At 44.2% G+C, this 17,098-nt stretch overlaps 1 protein-coding gene across 3 annotated transcripts in view; it reads left to right on the forward strand.

The window, feature by feature from the left end:
* The first annotated feature begins 10,217 nt into the window (after positions 1–10,217).
* SEC11A (SEC11 homolog A, signal peptidase complex subunit) overlaps positions 10,218–17,098 on the forward strand; it is a 42,135-nt gene continuing 35,254 nt past the window's right edge. For 2 of the 3 annotated variants that reach the window (XM_059179938.1, XM_059179937.1), the window contains exon 1: positions 10,350–10,554. In XM_059179938.1, coding sequence (XP_059035921.1) covers positions 10,504–10,554 — 51 coding nt within the window. In that variant the 5' untranslated portion in view covers positions 10,350–10,503. Of the gene's footprint in view, positions 10,555–17,098 lie in introns of all 3 variants that reach the window. The other variant, XM_059179936.1, reaches the window with a different exon arrangement.

Genomic DNA, 17,098 nt, shown 5'->3' on the forward strand with positions numbered 1-17,098 from the left:
AGGGAGCCTCTTCGGTGCTTGGGTTCAGGAGGTAGTATTGGAAAGCGGTTCAGGGTACGTGTTCCTTCAGGAATCCAGGGTAGGGTCTGATCGAAGGCAAGTTTCAGGTGAACAACATGTGTTATTTCATAACTCGTAGAGGGTAAGAGGTGTCAATGCCGGCATCAGATGGGGTTTGTTCAAACCTAACGTCCTGGAACGTTTGGGATCCAGTACTTTTTAGATGTGATCAGGCGTTTGGGGGCTGAGGACCAAACTCAGAAAACGATGAACTTTCTTGCATCCCCCCTTTGGAGTGGGAACATAGTTTCTTTGGTTTATTCAGATGCAAAGTGAAATATAGAACATGAATAAATGGGGCCTCGCAGAAAAACAGCAGAGACAGAGCCTTTCTAAAAATGGAGTCCCTTCAGTGTCCCTATTATTAACTACAGAAGGCAAAAGCTCCAAAGACAATGCATCAGTGAGGGAGGAGGTAGAAGCCCTAGTTAGAGGAGAGAGGCTAAGGTTGTCCCCAAACTTGGCCCTTCCCCTGCAGGACCTCCACACTGACAACAGCCCATCTCCTCTCTAAGAACCTATAGAACCAACAGTATGGTCCCTTTCTTTTTTGAGCCAAGGCAGAATGTCCAAACAGGAAAACTGGTGTCTCCCCACCCCCACTGCATAGACACACATACCAACTCAGAAGGCTGCCTCTGCAGCTGTCCAGGATTTCTTAAGGGAACTCCCCCAAAAACCTCCCAGGAAGACTTGAGTGGCTCTGGTAACCTCTCTGCACAGAAGAAACTTTTAATTTGGGGGAATGAGATTTCTTCTTAACACCCTATGTGACACAGAGCTGCTGCATTTTTTAAAAGCCAGGCTCTCTTAAAAAAAAAAAAAAAAAAAAAAAAAAAAAAAGATAAATAAAATAAAATGAAAGCCAGGCTCTCTGATGTCCATAGCTATTGGGTTGGTAGGCGGAGAGTCTCATTTCTTTAGCCCCTGACCTGACCCAAAGGGGGCTGGGATGGATGTGTCCTCCCAGCAAACCCACATAGGTCCTTCTGGGAAGTGACCCCAGGGAAGAATGAAGCTCTCAGGGTGGCCTGTGCACTGGTTTGCCTTGATATTCCTGGGCCACTTCCCTTCCTGGCAGGGTTGTACAAGAACCTTCTCCTTCTACCCACCACTTCCTTCATGGGGAAGGTCAAGGAGAAAATAGTAAGATCACGGTTTTTTCAGTAGTTGTTTTTTGTTTTTTGTTTTTAAATGGAGTCAATTTTGCCTTTGCTGGTAGACATGTTTTATTTGTACCAAAGTGATTGACCAGGGTTCAGCTCTAATGACAGATTGACTTTCTGAGCATTTGGACATCAGTTTGAACCCACTTCTTGTTCTTAATAATTATTAACATCCATTGTCCACTTGCCATCCGACGGCTCTATTAACATCTGCTATCTTATTTAATGTTCAAATGATGAAAATGATCTTCTAGTCCCACTTTACACCCAGAAAACTGAGGATAAAAGAAGAGTTAACTTAGGAGTGCCTGGGTGGCTCAGTGGGTTAAGCATCCAACTCTTGATTTTGTCTCAAGTCATGATCTCAGGGTTGTGAGATCAAGCCGCACAAAGGGCTCCACACTCAGCACAGAGTCTGTCTGAGATTCTCTCTTCCTCTGACCTCTTCCCATACTCTCTCTCTCTCTCAGATAAATAAACAAACAAACAAATAAAAAAACAAAATGTGTTTTCAAATATGACAATTTTTTTAAAAGATGAGTTATCCTGGGACAACTGCCTGGCTCAGTCAGAAAAACATACCACTCGTGACCTTGGGGTTGTGAACTTGAGCCCCACACTGGGTAAAGGGATTACTTAAGAAAATAAAAATAAACTTTAAAAAAAGAGCATTAACTCATGACCCAAAATCATGCAGCTAGTGAGCGGTTATGTGATTTAAAACCAGATAGCTGGGGCACCTGGGTGGCTCAGTGGGTTAAAGCCTCTGCCTTCAGCTCAGGTCATGATCCCAGAGTCCTGGGATCGAGCCCCACATCGGGCTCTCTGCTCAGCATGGAGCCTGCTTCCTCCTCTCTCTCTCTCTCTGCCTGCCTCTCTGCCTACTTGTGACCTCTGTCTGTCAAATAAATAAATAAAATCTTAAAATAAAATAAAATAAAACAGGTAGGTCTGACTTAACCTCTATAAGAAGATGCTTCCTTGGGCACCTGGGCTCAAGTGTTAAGTGGCTGCCTTCAGCTCAGGTCATGATCCCAGAACCCTGGGATTGAGCCCAGCATCAGGTTCCTGCTTGGCGGGAAGCCTGCTTCTTCCTCTCCCATCCCCACCCCCTCTTGTTTTTCCTCTCTTGCTTTGTCTCTCTCTGTCAAATAAATAAATAAATAAATAAAATCTTAACAAAGAAGAAGAAGAAGAAGCAGCAGCAGCAGCTTTCTTCAGGCAGACCAGCAGGCTCTCTATGAAAGAAAATACCAGACATGTCATTGTGATGGATGGGGTCTAAAAGACTTATATGTTGGGAAGACTGGCAGCCCAGTGAGCAGAGAAAATAGCATGGCAGAGTCCCACATTTGGAAAATGTAATGCCTTAAGCTTTATATCTTTGTCTAGTCTGGAATCAACTGTCCTAAATATCTGAATTATTTTCCCCAGACACACTGTTTCCACTCTAACAATGGCAGGGAACCTTCGTTAAGCCTTTCCAGATCCACCCAGTTTATATTAATCTCTCTGGGTCCTAGTCCTTCCTACCAGATTCTTTTCATCCCAATTATTTCTTGCTCAATCTGTCTGTTCTTCAAGACTGTAAGCTCCCGGGAAGGAAGCACCCCACACTTCACCCCATTTCTAGTTTGTGCTGGACAGTATGCTTCCTCTTTTACACTGCTAGACTGGCCCAACTCTAGCCCAGGATCCCTTGGAAATCTCCTTTGAGATACAGATGAGAGTGTCCTTTGATGGTACCTGCAAAATTCTGCCTCCTCTCTTGACTTTCTATGGAATGTATAGGCTGAGAGTTACCCCTTAACTTGTTTGCTTTCATAAAGAGAGCTTTTATTTTCATTTGTATTTTTGAAACATTTTATTTGTTTATTTTAGAGAGAGAGGAGGGTAGAGGGAGAGGCAGAGGGAGAGAGGGAAGCAGGCTCTCCACTGAGCAGGGAGCCCGATGGCGGGGCTCGATCCCAGGACCCCGGGATCACGACCTGAGCCAAAGGCAGACGCTTAACTGACTGAGCCACCCAGGTGCCCCTGTTTTATTTTATTTTATTTTTTTCTGCTGCACATGATATTGAAAATTCTTCAAGGACTAGGGCTATGTCTTCTGCTATTTACTTCAAAAAATCCTCCTTCAGCCTTGAGCACACACAGCACACATACCATCCCCAGTAATCTGAATGAAGATAACCTTAACCTTAGAGTTTGGTTTGATCCACCTGTCTCTGCATGGACTGAGTCTCCCAAGCTTTAACATCTCCATTCATTCATTTGACAATTTTTGTCAAGTGTTTATTTCATGTAATATTCTGGGGGTAAAAAATAAGAAGGCCCTTGCTCCCAGGAAACTCACAGTCTGGTGAGAGCAACAAACACATAATTAGATGGTGAGTCTACAGAAGTAGAGTGGAGGCTTCCCAGAGGACATAAGGCATGAGCTTAATTTGAAAGGCAAGGAGGAATAAAAAGTGTTGGAGTGAAATGAAGAACTTTCCAGGCAGTGGAAGCAACTTCCACTTAAGTGAGAACAGGCAGCATTTAGGGAACTATATACTCTCAAACAGGAGGAGAGTAAGACCAGCATGAGTGGTAGGCAGCAGCCAGAACACAAAATGCCTTTTGTAGCACGCCAAGGAATTTGGCCATATCCTGAAAGTCAGGAAGATCTACTGAAAGGTTTTATGTAAGGAAGTAGCATCATCACATTGATGGTTTGTATAAATCACTCTGGTTGCAATTCAGAGAAGAGATTGGAGTGAGGCAAGATGTGGGAACAAGACTACAGGCTGAAAGACTGGCTGGGAATTCATTGCAACAATCAGGATAAGTAGCATGAACCAAGGTAGTGACAGTGGGGTTGGAGAAAGCAGATGAATAAGAGAGACATTAAGAAAGTAGAATAACAAGCCTGGTGACTAATTGGATTTGACAAGTGAGTAAGAAGGAAGAATCAAGGATGACAACTACTTTTGTGATTGGGTGGTGTCTTTTTTTTTTTTTTTTTTTTGTTAGAGACAGAGAGAGCATGAGCCGAGCCGGGAGGGAAGTGTGTGTGAGGGCAGAGGCAGAGGGAGAAGCAGACTCCCCACTGAGCAGGGAGCCTAATGCGGGGCTCGATCCCAGGACCCTGAGATCATGACCTGAGCCGAAGGCAGAGGCTTAACTGACTGAGCCACCTAGGTGCCCCCCGAGGTGGTGCCTTTTATAGAGATTTGAAACATAAGAGAAAGAACAGTTCTTCAGTGGGGAGTAATGAGGATGGGGATCTGTGACATTTGGGGCACAGGGAGCTTGAGGTGTCTGTTGGACATCCAAGTGGAGATGTCCAGAAGCAGTTGATATAAAAGTCGACATCCAGGAGGAGGTCAGAGCTATAGATATTGGAGACGTGAATGCATAGAGAAGGTAGCTGAATTTGGGAGGACAGAGAAAAATCACCCAGAGGCACTGCAGAGTGAGAAGTGGTGCAGGGTTCCTCCATAAGTAGTAAGCTAAAGAGTCCATGTTGGAGATTGAGAACAACAAGCCAGAGAGGCAGGAGACAATGGACCTGAAACTGAAAGGGGACCCAATGGACCTAACGGGATTTAAAGAGATTATTTTATGGCTTTCAGCCATGTGTTGGGAGCAGAAACCAGCATTCAGTGAGCTAAAGAAGGATATAGATGATGAATGGGTAGGCCTGTCTGTTGAAATTTACCGAGCTGTATACACACACTACACATTTTACTGTTTGTGTATTATGCCACCATAAAACACTCAGCATATAAATTTTGTAAGATCTATTTGAACATGATCAGATGCTAGGAAAAGAGAAAGTTAATGGGAAGAAATTGCGGGAATGAGAGAATGGTTTTGAGTAGGTGGAAGAGGGTAGCTTCACACAGGAGTAGCGATGCCTCTTTCACTGATGGAGGGAAAGAAAAGGAGAAAGCAATGTTTATGGGAGCAGATAAGTTGGGTAGGGAGTAAGTTAGAAAGTTTAGTTTCTCTGTAATATTTTCTTTTCACCATGAAACTGGACTCCATATGTGATGGTTTTAAAAATATGCCTACACATTCTTTGATAAACGCCTTCCTTCAAAATGTAGAACTCATTTCTAATGAACAAAATGTGGAAGAAATAATGATATGTCATTTCAGAGATTAGGCTCAAAAAAACACTGCAGGGGCTCCTGAGTGGCTCAGTGGGTTAAAGCTTCTGCCTTCTGCTCAGGTCAAGATCCCGGGGTCCTGGGGTCAAGCCCCGCATCAGGCTCCCTGCTCTGCTGGGAGCCTGCTTCCTCCTCCTCTCTCTCTCTGCCTACCTCTCTGACTACTTGCGATCTCTGTCAAATAAATAAATAAAATCTTAAAAAAAAAAAAACCGGCAAATTTTGTCTTGGTGGAGTCACCAACCATCCTGCTTTTCCTGGGATTGAAGGGTTCTCTGAGAGGCAGAAATTTCAGTGCAAAAACGGGATGCATTGGTAATCTTATTCATTACCTGGTTCTTACTCTCTTGGATAATTTACTTTGATGGAAGCTAGCTACCATGTTGTAAGTTTCCCTAAACAGAGGCCCAGATGGCATGAAACTGAGGGAGACATGGAGTCTCCCTCAACAGCCAACAAGGAACTGAGGCTTCTATCCAGTAACCCAAGAATAATTGAGACCCACCAACAGCCCCATGAGTGGAGCTTGGAAGCACATCCTTCAGTTAAGCCTTCAGATGAGACTGCAGCCCCTCTGGACAGCTTGACTATAATGTCATGGACAACTTGGAGCTCAAGCCACTCAGCTATGATGGTCCCAAATTTCTGACCCATAGACATTGTGAGATAAAGTTTGTTGTGTTAATTCGCTAAGTTTGGGGGTGATTTTTTATGCAGAAATAGGCAACTAAGTCATCAGATCAATGAAAATGAGGGGAATGTGCTGAGATAGGTTTCCAGGGCCTCGCATGATTGGATGACTTTCTCCAGCATCCCCAGACAAGTCCAGACGATGTGCTCATCTACTTTATATGCCATTGATATTATGCAATGTCCAACAGCATCTTTCTTCCCCCAACATCATCTTTTGATAAAGGAATTTTGCCAAAAGCTTATTTACCTTTCTTACTCTGCATGTTTATCATTAATGTTATGACTGACTTTAAAAGCTTCTTGGCAAGAATATACCTGTCACTGTTTTGGCTCTGAAAAGTGCAACTTTAAAGGATGCCTTTATAGTTTTGACCACTTTTCTTTTCTTTGGGGGTAAGTGTTATCAGTGTCTTATTGAGAAGCATTGTTTTGTGGGCTTCTCCTCCTCTAGAAAGTTGGTTTTGATTATCAGATTGGCCACTGAGCTTTTCTTAAAAAATGGCACTAAGACTTCATTGGCCTTATGCCACTATTTGGTCAGTTTCATAACCTAAGGTACTGGGAACCAGAGGAAAATAGATTACCAGTTTAATAAAACATATGTCCTAGAGGCTCATCGTATTTCTTAATAGCCCTTTTCTTTTTCAGAAGCTCATCATAATTCGTCACGCTTGTGGATTGCCCGCCCCAGCATAGTCAGTCATACTATATCGTTATTTACACTGGATTCCTGGTCATTGTTTCACTTACAACTCTGCCCCCCAAGTTTAAAAGCATTCAGCATCCTGATTTAATTAACTTTCCACTAACTAATTGAATTACTGATCTATTTTTGCAAATTTAAAATAAAATGCAACACAATGAAATTTCACATTGAACACGTAAACAATGCATATTGTGAAACAATCCATTAGTTTAGATTAACTACGCCCTAATATTTGAACATTAGCTGAGACAAACTACAGAGCCAACACAACCTAAACCTGAAGAGCAAAATGACGGGGGCATCTAGGTCGCTCAGTTGGTTAAGCATCTGCCTTTGGCTGGGGTCATGATCCCGGGGTCCTGGGATCATGTCCCGCATCAGGCTTCTTGCTCAGCAGAGAGTCTGCTTCTCCTTCTCCCTCTGCCCCTGCCCCTACCCCCAGCTTGGGCTCTCTCTCTTACTCCCTCTCAAATAAATAAATAAAAATCTTTGAAAAAGAAAAACTTCTTTCTTTTTAAGATTGAATAATATTCTGTTGTGTGTTTATATCACATTTTGTTTATTCCTTCCTTCCTTTCTTTCTTCCTTCATGGACACTTGCGTTTCTTCCACTTTTTGGGTATTTAAGTAATGCTGCTATGAACATGGGTGTGTAAATATCTATTCAAGACCCTTTTTTTTTTTTAAATTATTTAAGTAACGTTTACACCCAATGCAGGGGCTCGAACTCATGACCCTGAGATCAAAACTTGCCTGCTCTTCCAACTGAGCCAGCCAAGTACCCCTAAATCCCTGCTTTTAGTTCTTTCAGGTATGTACCCAGAAGTGGAATGACTGGATTGTCTGTCTTATTTTAACTTTTATGATGAGAATGTACTCATCTATTATTTGTTTAATTTAAAACATACAGAGAAACAAAAAAGAAGTAACTCTCAGAAAGTGGGTTATGGACGTGTAAGATTTCAGATGTGCAGCAGTACCTTAATATGGTCCTAAATACGAACTGTGCAAATCCAACACAAGACGTCTTAGGCACGCTCAGGTTTCCTCAGTGACAAAAGAACACCTACAGACCCAACTAGTTACAGGCAAAGTTGGAAAATCAAACTGGATTTTCCAAACACATTTCCCAGTTTCCTGCCCCTATACCTTTATTTCTACAGTTCCTTCCAGTGGGTATATCCTTTTCACCTTCCAACTTGACCCACATAACAAATCAATTTTACCCATATATCAGAAGTTCTTTCCCTTCTGAGGTCTCTTTGAACATCCCCAACTACACTGACTCCTGGTACATCTGAAGCCCCCAGAACTTTGTGCTTCTCTTCCGGATCTTTTCTTCACAATATGAAGACTGACCAAGGCTCATACCCATTTAGATGGCTATAGAGCCTTATCTTTAGATTTGAATTCAACATTAACAAGCATAGGCCAAGCACTCTATTAGCCAGAATTTAGCTTAGACTCCATATTCAACATTTGTTAACAAATACTTATTAAGTATTTGCTATGAATTTGGCACTGTTATGAGAGCCAGGGATAAAGGGGTGGACCAGGTCCCTGCCCGCATGGAATCTATTTTCTTCCACAGGCCTTCCTAATTTGGGGAAATCAGGAATTCATCTTTCAACTTACTCAGTATGGGGTGCCTACAGGCAGCAGTTGGAGATCATCACATACATACACATACGCACATTTTAAATTGAACAAATATTTATTGGGTACCTAATATGTGCCAGGTTGTATGTTTGCCACTGGGAATTTTTTTTTTTTTTTTAAAGATTTTATTTATTTATTTGACAGAGAGAGATCACAAGTAGACGGAGAGAGAGGCAGGCAGAGAGAGAGGAAGGGAAGCAGGCTCCCTGCTGAGCAGAGAGCCCGATATGGGACTCGATCCCAGGACCCTGAGATCGTGACCCGAGCCGAAGGCAGTGGCTTAACCCACTGAGCCACCCAGGCGCCCTGCCACTGGGAATTTAACAGTGAACAAGATGTCAATTTTTTTTTTCTTTCTCATAACAGCTTTACTGTGACATAATTCATACACCAGGGGCGCCTGGGTGGCTCAGTCCGTTAAGCATCTGCCTTTGGCTCAGGTCATGAACCAGGGTCCTGGGATGGAGTCCCACATCAGTCTGCTTCTCCCTTTCAGTCTCCCTTTGCGGTTCCCCTCTCGAATAAATAAAATCTTGAAAAAAAAAAGAAAGCAAGCAAGCAAGCGCTGTAACCAGTAGCAGTCACTCCCCATTTCTCTAGGCAACCACTTCATTCTATCAATTTGACTATTCTAGACATTTTATGTAATTGGAATCATACAGTATGACTTTTATAACTGAATTTTTTTCACTAAGCCTAATGTTATCAAGGTTCAATCCATATTGCTGGATTTCTTTTTATTGACAATATTGCATTGTATGGCTATACCACATTCTGCTTACCCATTCATGAGTTAAAGCACATCTGGGTTATTTGTACGTTTTGGTTTATGAATACTGTCATGAATATTCATGTACAAGTTTTTGCTTGGACATATGTTTTCAATTCTTTTAGATATATACTAGCAGTGGAGCTGGTAGTAAATTTGATTAAAAACTCCATATTTAACCTTTTGAGGAACTACCAGTCCATTTTCCAAAATGGCTGTCTCAGTTCACATTCCCACCTGCAGCTTAGGAGGCTTCCCTCCTCCCACAAATTTATCATCTATCATTTTCATTACAGCCATCCTCCAAAATATTTAAATTTTTTATTCCAAGATAATTTTCGAAGTAAAGAATTTGCAAAGAGCGTGCAAAAAGTCCCAGTAGATCCTTCACCCTAATGTGAGATTCGTATTTTGAAAAAGATAGAAAAATACAGGTAAGAGACCAGCTTCGGTCCTTTTCGTCCGCCGCGTATATTAGCAGCCTGAGAGTCAGGGACAGCGAGAGGAGGGTCCCATCCAGGTGCCCAAGGTAGCAAAAGCAGGAGGCAGAGTTCAAGGAGAGGGCAGGTCCTCTGAGCGAGGTCACGTTCGGGGGAGCTAGGGACTTCCTGACACCCCGCACCTCGGCGGTCGCATCACACCGTAGCCCTCTTCGGTTGTTCCCTCCTCCCCCAGCAGCCTCCTAAGTCCCGGGAGGTTCAGGCAGTGCTTCGAAAGGCGCTCCTAGCTTCCACCTTGCCCCGTAAAGCGGCTAATGAAGCCACCTCAGCGGCCAGTTCCCGCAGCGCGGGAGACCAGCCCCGGCGGCGAAGGCAGGACCTGGCCACGCACGCCCAGGGCCACACCCAGACCCGCGGCCCGACTGGAGCCGCCGGCCACTCCAGGGCCGCCGCGGCCGCCGGGCCGCCGGAGACCCGCTCCCGATTGGCCGGGCGTGCGCGAGAGCCCGCCTTCCGGAGGTCGTAGGGCGGCCTCCCGGGGAGCCCGGGCTAAGCGCGGGAACAGGGGTCCGGTGGGTTCTCCGCAGGCTCGGCTCGGCGTGGGAGCGCCCTCCTGCACCGAGAGCAGGCCGGGAGTCCCGATTAGAAGAGTCGCGGGTCCCTTTGTCTGCTCTCCGCAGCGACGCGCGGGGCGGGGGCGGGAGGGAAGAAGGGAGCGCCGGTTCCCGCCCCGGAAGCGGAAGTGCGGGCGCCACGGGGTCCCGTCCAGTGCGAGCCCGGCCGGTGCGCCAGCCGTTCCGCCCGCTGGTCCCTTCGCGCCCTCTCCGCTGCTCGTGTCCCCCTCGCCGGCCGCGCCATGCTGTCTCTAGACTTTTTGGACGATGTGCGGCGAATGAACAAGCGGCAGGTGAGGTTGGCCGCCCACTGTCTCCCGGGGCTCCCGGTCTCCCTTTGACGCCGCCCGTGCGGAGCCCGGCAGAGACCTGTGCTCGCCTGTGCGAGGGCCTGAGTGGGTCTGGCGCCCGGATCATTCCTTGTCTTTGTGGGGCGTGTGGCCAGAGGTCGCTTTGAACGCCCCCTGGGTTTAGCCCCGAGCTGCGCCCGGGCCTGCCAGGGGCGGAGCGGGAAGCCGGTTCCTCACGTCCCGTTCCTGCGAAGGAGGCGGGAGAGCAAATGGAAACCGCAGGGCGCTTTCTCTGTGGGAGTTGGGGTTGCTTAACATCGGAGACTTGGGAAGGCGGCAAACTCGTGTTTCCTGCAATCGCCGCGACTCCAGATCAGTTCCGGCGACAAGGTTTAGCAGTTCAGGACTGCGCTGGCTTTTGGGATGCTCGGGAAGGCGGTGTAGGCCGCCGCCGTTGTGCTGCTTTCAGCCTGTAGCAACCCTTCTAGGACAGCTGGGCCCCAGCGCGCTGCCGTGCCTTTCCCTGGACCACCCCTGACTCAAGAGTTGGGACGGTAGTGACACTTGTCCTTGAGACCGCTTCGCACGCAGGTGGCAGCCCTCAGAACCCTCGGGTTTACTGCCCCGTATTAATGGCACCGGGATCTTGAAATTCAGATCTTCTGATTTTGTCCTTAAACCTTCCTTACTCCATCTTGAACTTCTAGACCGTGTGCCAGGCGGTTCCTCTTCTGCTCGCAGAGCCTGGTTTTGCTCGCCTTGGACCTTTTTGTAGTATTTCCCTGTTAAGAATCTAACATGTCACCATTGAAGATGTTTCTCGTGGATTTATTTTACACTATTTATAATTACCAGTTGGGGAAGTGGATATGCACCTTTCCCTTTCTCCGCTTCAGACTTCACCTAGCTCAGTGTCCCCTCCTAGACCTGTTTCGTAATTCCTTCAGTCATAAGTGATCATTCTTTTCAAATGGCACGAAAGGTTTGTGTCTTTATGGTGACGATTCCGATTCTCACTTGTGGCAAGGTGTTTTCTTCATATCTGAATTTCTAGGTGCTGCAGACATTTCTCTGAAGAAATACATATTTTGGGCCTACTGTTCGTTGTAACGTGTGCTAGGTACACTGAGAGAGATGAAAAGTTCAATGAGACAACTCTGCCTTCAAGGAGCATGAGTGTGTAGAGAATGATTAAGGCAAATAATAACTATTTTGAGCTCCTGCTGTATGTGGAGTGTTTTGTATAACAGCAAGGTAGGTCATATTACTCCCTTAATCGAGATGAAGAAAACGAGCAACCGGGAGGTCCTTAGGAGGGGATGGAAGGGATTGGATAGCATGGTCGTGGGGCGGGGCGAGGGGAAGTTTTGAACTGAGGTTTTACCTGTACATGGTATCTGGCAGTGACTGTGGATAACTGAGAGCTAATCAGATGGAAGGAGGAAAACCAATTTGGCTCCACTCTTCGAAAACTGCTGTCATTTGCATAACTTTTCCATTTATGTCTAAATAACTTCAAATGTTTGATTAAGTTGAGTTGTAATTCTTTTTCTTATCAGGTTCAAGGGGAATGCATGTGAGTGTGATGAGCTTCGTCCATTTATTTTTTTTTTTTTTTTTTTTTTTTTTTTTTTATAAATATTTTATTTATTTATTTGAGAGAGAGACAGTGAGAGAGAGCATGAGCGAGGAGAAGGTCAGAGAGAGAAGCAGACTCCCCATGGAGCTGGGAGCCTGATGCGGGACTCGATCCCAGGACTCCAGGATCATGACCTGAGCCGAAGGCAGTCGTCCAACCAACTGAGCCACCCAGGCGTCCCAGCTTCGTCCATTTAAAGTGGACCGTTCGAGGGGCGCCTGGGTGGCTCAGTGGGTTAAGCCGCTGCCTTCGGCTCAGGTCATGATCTCAGGGTCCTGGGATGGAGTCCCGCATCGGGCTCTCTGCTCAGCAGGGAGCCTGCTTCCTCCTCTCTCTCTGCCTGCCTCTCTGCCTACTTGTGATCTCTGTCTGTCAAATAAATAAATAAAATCTTTAAAAAAATAAAATAAAAAAAAAAATAAAGTGGACCGTTCGATAAGTTTCCACAGTTCTATGCACCCAGCTCACTTAAGATAACAGAACATTTCTGTCAACCACAAGAGCCCCTGTACTCCTTTGTAGTTCATCTCTCTAGCACCTGGCAACCACATATTTGCTTTTTGTCAGTGTAGATGACCTTGCATTTTATATACATAGAATCACAGAGCTTGTGTTCTTTGGAGCTTTGAGTTTTCATTGGTTCTTTAACACCTGACTCAAGACTTTTGGTTATTATATGTAATGCAGTTATTTTTTTTTTTTGGTCGGCGTCACAGTTTCCAAGAGTGAAGTGTTTCACTGTCTTTACTGAATCCTATATGTTGTTGCCATATTAAAGTCCTCTCTCCTACCCTCACACCTATAGTAGCTCCTCCTTGCCTTGTAGGTAACAGCCCAAACCCTTAGAATGGCATTTGCTGTAAGTCCCAGTCGATTACAGGCTGCCATCTCTTACTGTTTCAGTCTTGTCCCAGTTTACTTTTCCTACCTATTTCATGTCACTGTTTCTGTGAACATTGTTCTATTCAAACATCGCATACTCAACTGTCTTGAGAACTCCTCTTGTATTCTTTGTGAGTCTTTATGGACTGTCCTAGGATATAAGGTGAGCTCTGCAGTCCTTTTAGCACTTGTATACTATTTCATTTGTCTTCTCCCCTTTGGTGTGTGGCTCCTTTACTGAAGTATAGGGTCACTGTTTCCCTGAGGCTTTTCTTAATCCAGGAAACCCTGATTGATCAAGTTTGCCTATTTGCAGATACACCCAACATGGCTGATTTCACACTACTAACATGACGCCACTGAATCTGGAATTAGGAAGAAAGGAGGTAGCATGTAACTAAAACTTCCACCTTAGAGATAACATAGAAAAAATAACCTCAAGCACGTAGATGATGAGAAAATGTAGTAAAGTAGCCAGGAACTGATGAATTTAAATTATTTATTATCTTTGTTTTTAATGTAATTTAATCGTACTTATTTTTAATAACATTGCCTAACAACACAGCTTGTAAAACTGAAAATTTGGCAGATTGGTTATAGGTTAGTTTTTGTTTTTGTTTTTAAGATTTTATTTTTAAGTAATCTCTACACCTAGTGTGGGGGTCAGACTTAAGAATCCCAAGATCAGGGACACCTGGTTGGCTCAGTTGGTTGGACGACTGCCTTCGGCTCAGGTCATGATCCCGGAGTCCTGGGATCGAGTCCCACATCGGGCTCCCAGCTCCGCGGGGAGTCTGCTTCTCTCTCTGACCTTCTCCTCACTCATGTTCTCTCTCACTGTCTCTCTCTCAAATAAATAAATAAAATCTTAAAAAAAAAAAAAAAAAAGAATCCCAAGATCAAGAGTCATATGCTCTACCAACTGAGCCAGCCAGGCACCCCTGGTAATAAGTTAGTTTTTTGTTTTTTTTTGTTTGTTTGTTTGTTTTTTTTTTTTAAAGATTTTATTTATTTATTTGAGAGAGAATGAGTGAGAGAGAGCATGAGAGAGGAGAAGTCAGTGGGAGAAGCAGACTCCTCAAGGTGCTGGGAGCCCGATGCGGGACTTGATCCTGGAAGTCCGGGCTCATAACCTGAGCCCAAGGCAGTCGCTCAACCAACTGAGCCACCCAGGCGCCCCCAATAAGTTAGTTTTTTGATGCCCATTGAGGTGGCCTTTGTGTCCAGAAAAGCCCGTTTATAGTTATCTTTCATTTTAAAGTATGATGTTCAGTTTGTAAAAGCTAAAATTTTTTTTAAAGACTTTATTTATTTATTTGACAGAGGGAGACACAGCGAGAGAGGAAACACAAGCAGGGGGAGTGGGAGAGGGAGAAGTAGGCCTCCTGCTGAGCAGGGAGCCCGATGCGGGGCTCCATCCTAGGACCCTGAGATCATGACCTGAGCTGAAGGCAGACACTCAAGAACTGAGCCACCCAGGCTCCCCTAAAATCTTTTTTTAGGATTTTATTTATATGACAGAGCAGGAGCAGGAACACAAGCAGGGGGAGTGGGAGAGGGAGAAGCAGGCTTCCCACCAAGCAGGAAGCCCCACGAAGAAAGAAAGAAAAAGAAAGTATAGGAAATTTTAACAGTCAGTTTTTTTTTTTTTTTTTTTTTTTTTTTAAGATTTTATTTATTTATTTGACAGACAGAGATCACAAGTAGACAGAGAGGCAGGCAGAGAGAGAGAGAGGGAAGCAGGCTCCCCGCTGAGCAGAGAGCCCGATGCGGGACTCGATCCCAGGACCCTGAGATCATGACCTGAGCTGAAGGCAGCGGCTTAACCCACTGAGCCACCCAGGCGCCCCTAACAGTCAGTTTTAAGGGCCTTTGAATATTTGGGCTAATTTACAAACAAGCATCTTAAAAATACTATAAATTTAAAAATTTCCTTATCCATTATTCAACAAACCACTGCATACTTAATATAATATTTAAGTGTCTGGGGCTACTTAAGTTTTCTGAAATGGTTCAACTCTGTATAGATAGTAAATTTTCTGATTAAAATAATAAATCTGCAACCATTGATTGTATATTTCAAATTGAAACTACAAATCTGACCTATTACTTTAATAGGGCAAATTCTCTTAAAATTTTATAAGTACTTAAAACACTAAATATGCACAGTTTTTAACATTAAAATATTAACACTATACATAATTTCCTTTAAGCATTTCTGTTCTTAATTACAAATTTTCCTTGGGTTAAAAGATGTTTACCTGCTAAGAAAATGAGTATGTCATGCCAAATAATTTTTAGGTTGCTTTCACATGTAATTTTTGGGATTGTCTTCTCTGCTTGCTGAGAATTCTTTTTTTTTTTTTTTTTAAAGATTTTATTTGACAGAGAGAGATCACAAGTAGGCAGAGAGGCAGGCAGAGAGAGGGAGAAGCAGACTCCCTGCTGAGCAAAGAGCCCAATGCGGGGCTTGATCCCAGGGTCCTGGGATCATGACCTGAGTGGAATACAGAGGCTTTAACCCACTGAGCTCCCCAGGCACCCCTTGCTGAGAATTCTTAATGACCAGAGGATATTGGCCAGGATGTGACTAGATTCATGTTATTTTTTGTTTTGTTTTTTTAAAGAGTTTATTTATTTGACAGAGATCACAAGTAGAGAGGCGGGTGTGTGTGGGGGAGCAGGCTCCCCGCTGAGCAGAGAGCCTGATGGCTCGATGCCAGGACCCTGGGATTATGACCTGAGCCGAAGGCAGAGGCTTTAACCCACTGAGCCACCCAGGTGCCCCCCTCCTTTTTAAGAGTTTATTTATTTATTTAGATTCATGTTTGAGCCCTGATGAGATGAATCCAACTTTCATGAAATTTGCTTATTAGCTCCTCATATTACTTGATTGAATTTTGCATTTCTTTGGATTTTAATTATCTGTATGTCTTCCTGCCTAAATCTAAAGACCTTAGGACTTAGTGGAATCCTTCATTCTTTTTATATCTTCTTATCGCTTAAGATTACTCAACTCCTAGTGGCTGTTGTAATGATACCTGATTGAATTCTAGATAGCTTCGATAATTTTTTTTTTAAATAAATTGGCCCTCCAGTAAAGCACACAGAAACCTAGGAGATTTTTCTTAGTCTTCAACCAAATACGAGTAAGTGTGCAACAAATAGGCGGAATATACAGTGCAGAGGACAGATCTATCCAGATTTTTGAAAACTAATAGTTTTATTTAGGATCTGAAAAATGTTATTGACAGGGTGTCTGCATTCAGTAAATAACTGTCAAGTTTCAGTGTAGAAATACTAACTTCTGTCTCAATAGACAGGGAAATCCCAAGTAAATTATAAATTGCACTTACCGTCCATGTGCATATTCTCAAGCATCCAAAAACCACTCTTTATCCTGTGTAACTTCAAGCAAAATCTGGAATATAGCACCATAGTAAGGATTAAGGCATTTATTGGCAATGGTTTCTAGATAGTTCATATTTCTTAGTTTGGGGGGGTCTTTTTCGTAATATTCCTCTCTCAGGACGCAAAGACAAGCATGATAGTTCATTCCCATGGCCAAATGGCACAAGCCTACAAGTTACACAGAAATTGTGATTTTAACGTTTAAGAGTTGTCTTTTCTGACTTCAGGGAACAAGGTGACGTGTGGTATCAAACACAACTTGTGCACAGAGACAGAAGGTTTTATCCGAAAAACGTGGCTTATCGGGTCAGAGTTTAGTCTGGGAAGCAGAACCACTATGACTGTTATGGAATTAAGGATTTGTCGTAGGAATTAGATCTTACACAATTGTGGGAGAAACTGGGTAAGTAATAGTCTAAAACTGAGAGACGGAGAATCAGAGAAATGTCATTAACCAGCGTTTCTGAAGCACTGTTGTGGGCGGACAAAGGCAAGCCTCCCACGGCATCTGGGGATGGATTCCATGTCTTGCTGATGGAGTGGGACCGCCCGGAAGGAGAGTAGATGAGCCTGGGGGTGGCTGCTGCCTCTTCGTCAGGCCCTGTCAGCCAGCCA

The sequence above is a fragment of the Mustela lutreola genome, chromosome 7 (assembly GCF_030435805.1).
Source record: "Mustela lutreola isolate mMusLut2 chromosome 7, mMusLut2.pri, whole genome shotgun sequence".
Lineage (NCBI taxonomy): Eukaryota > Metazoa > Chordata > Mammalia > Carnivora > Mustelidae > Mustela > Mustela lutreola.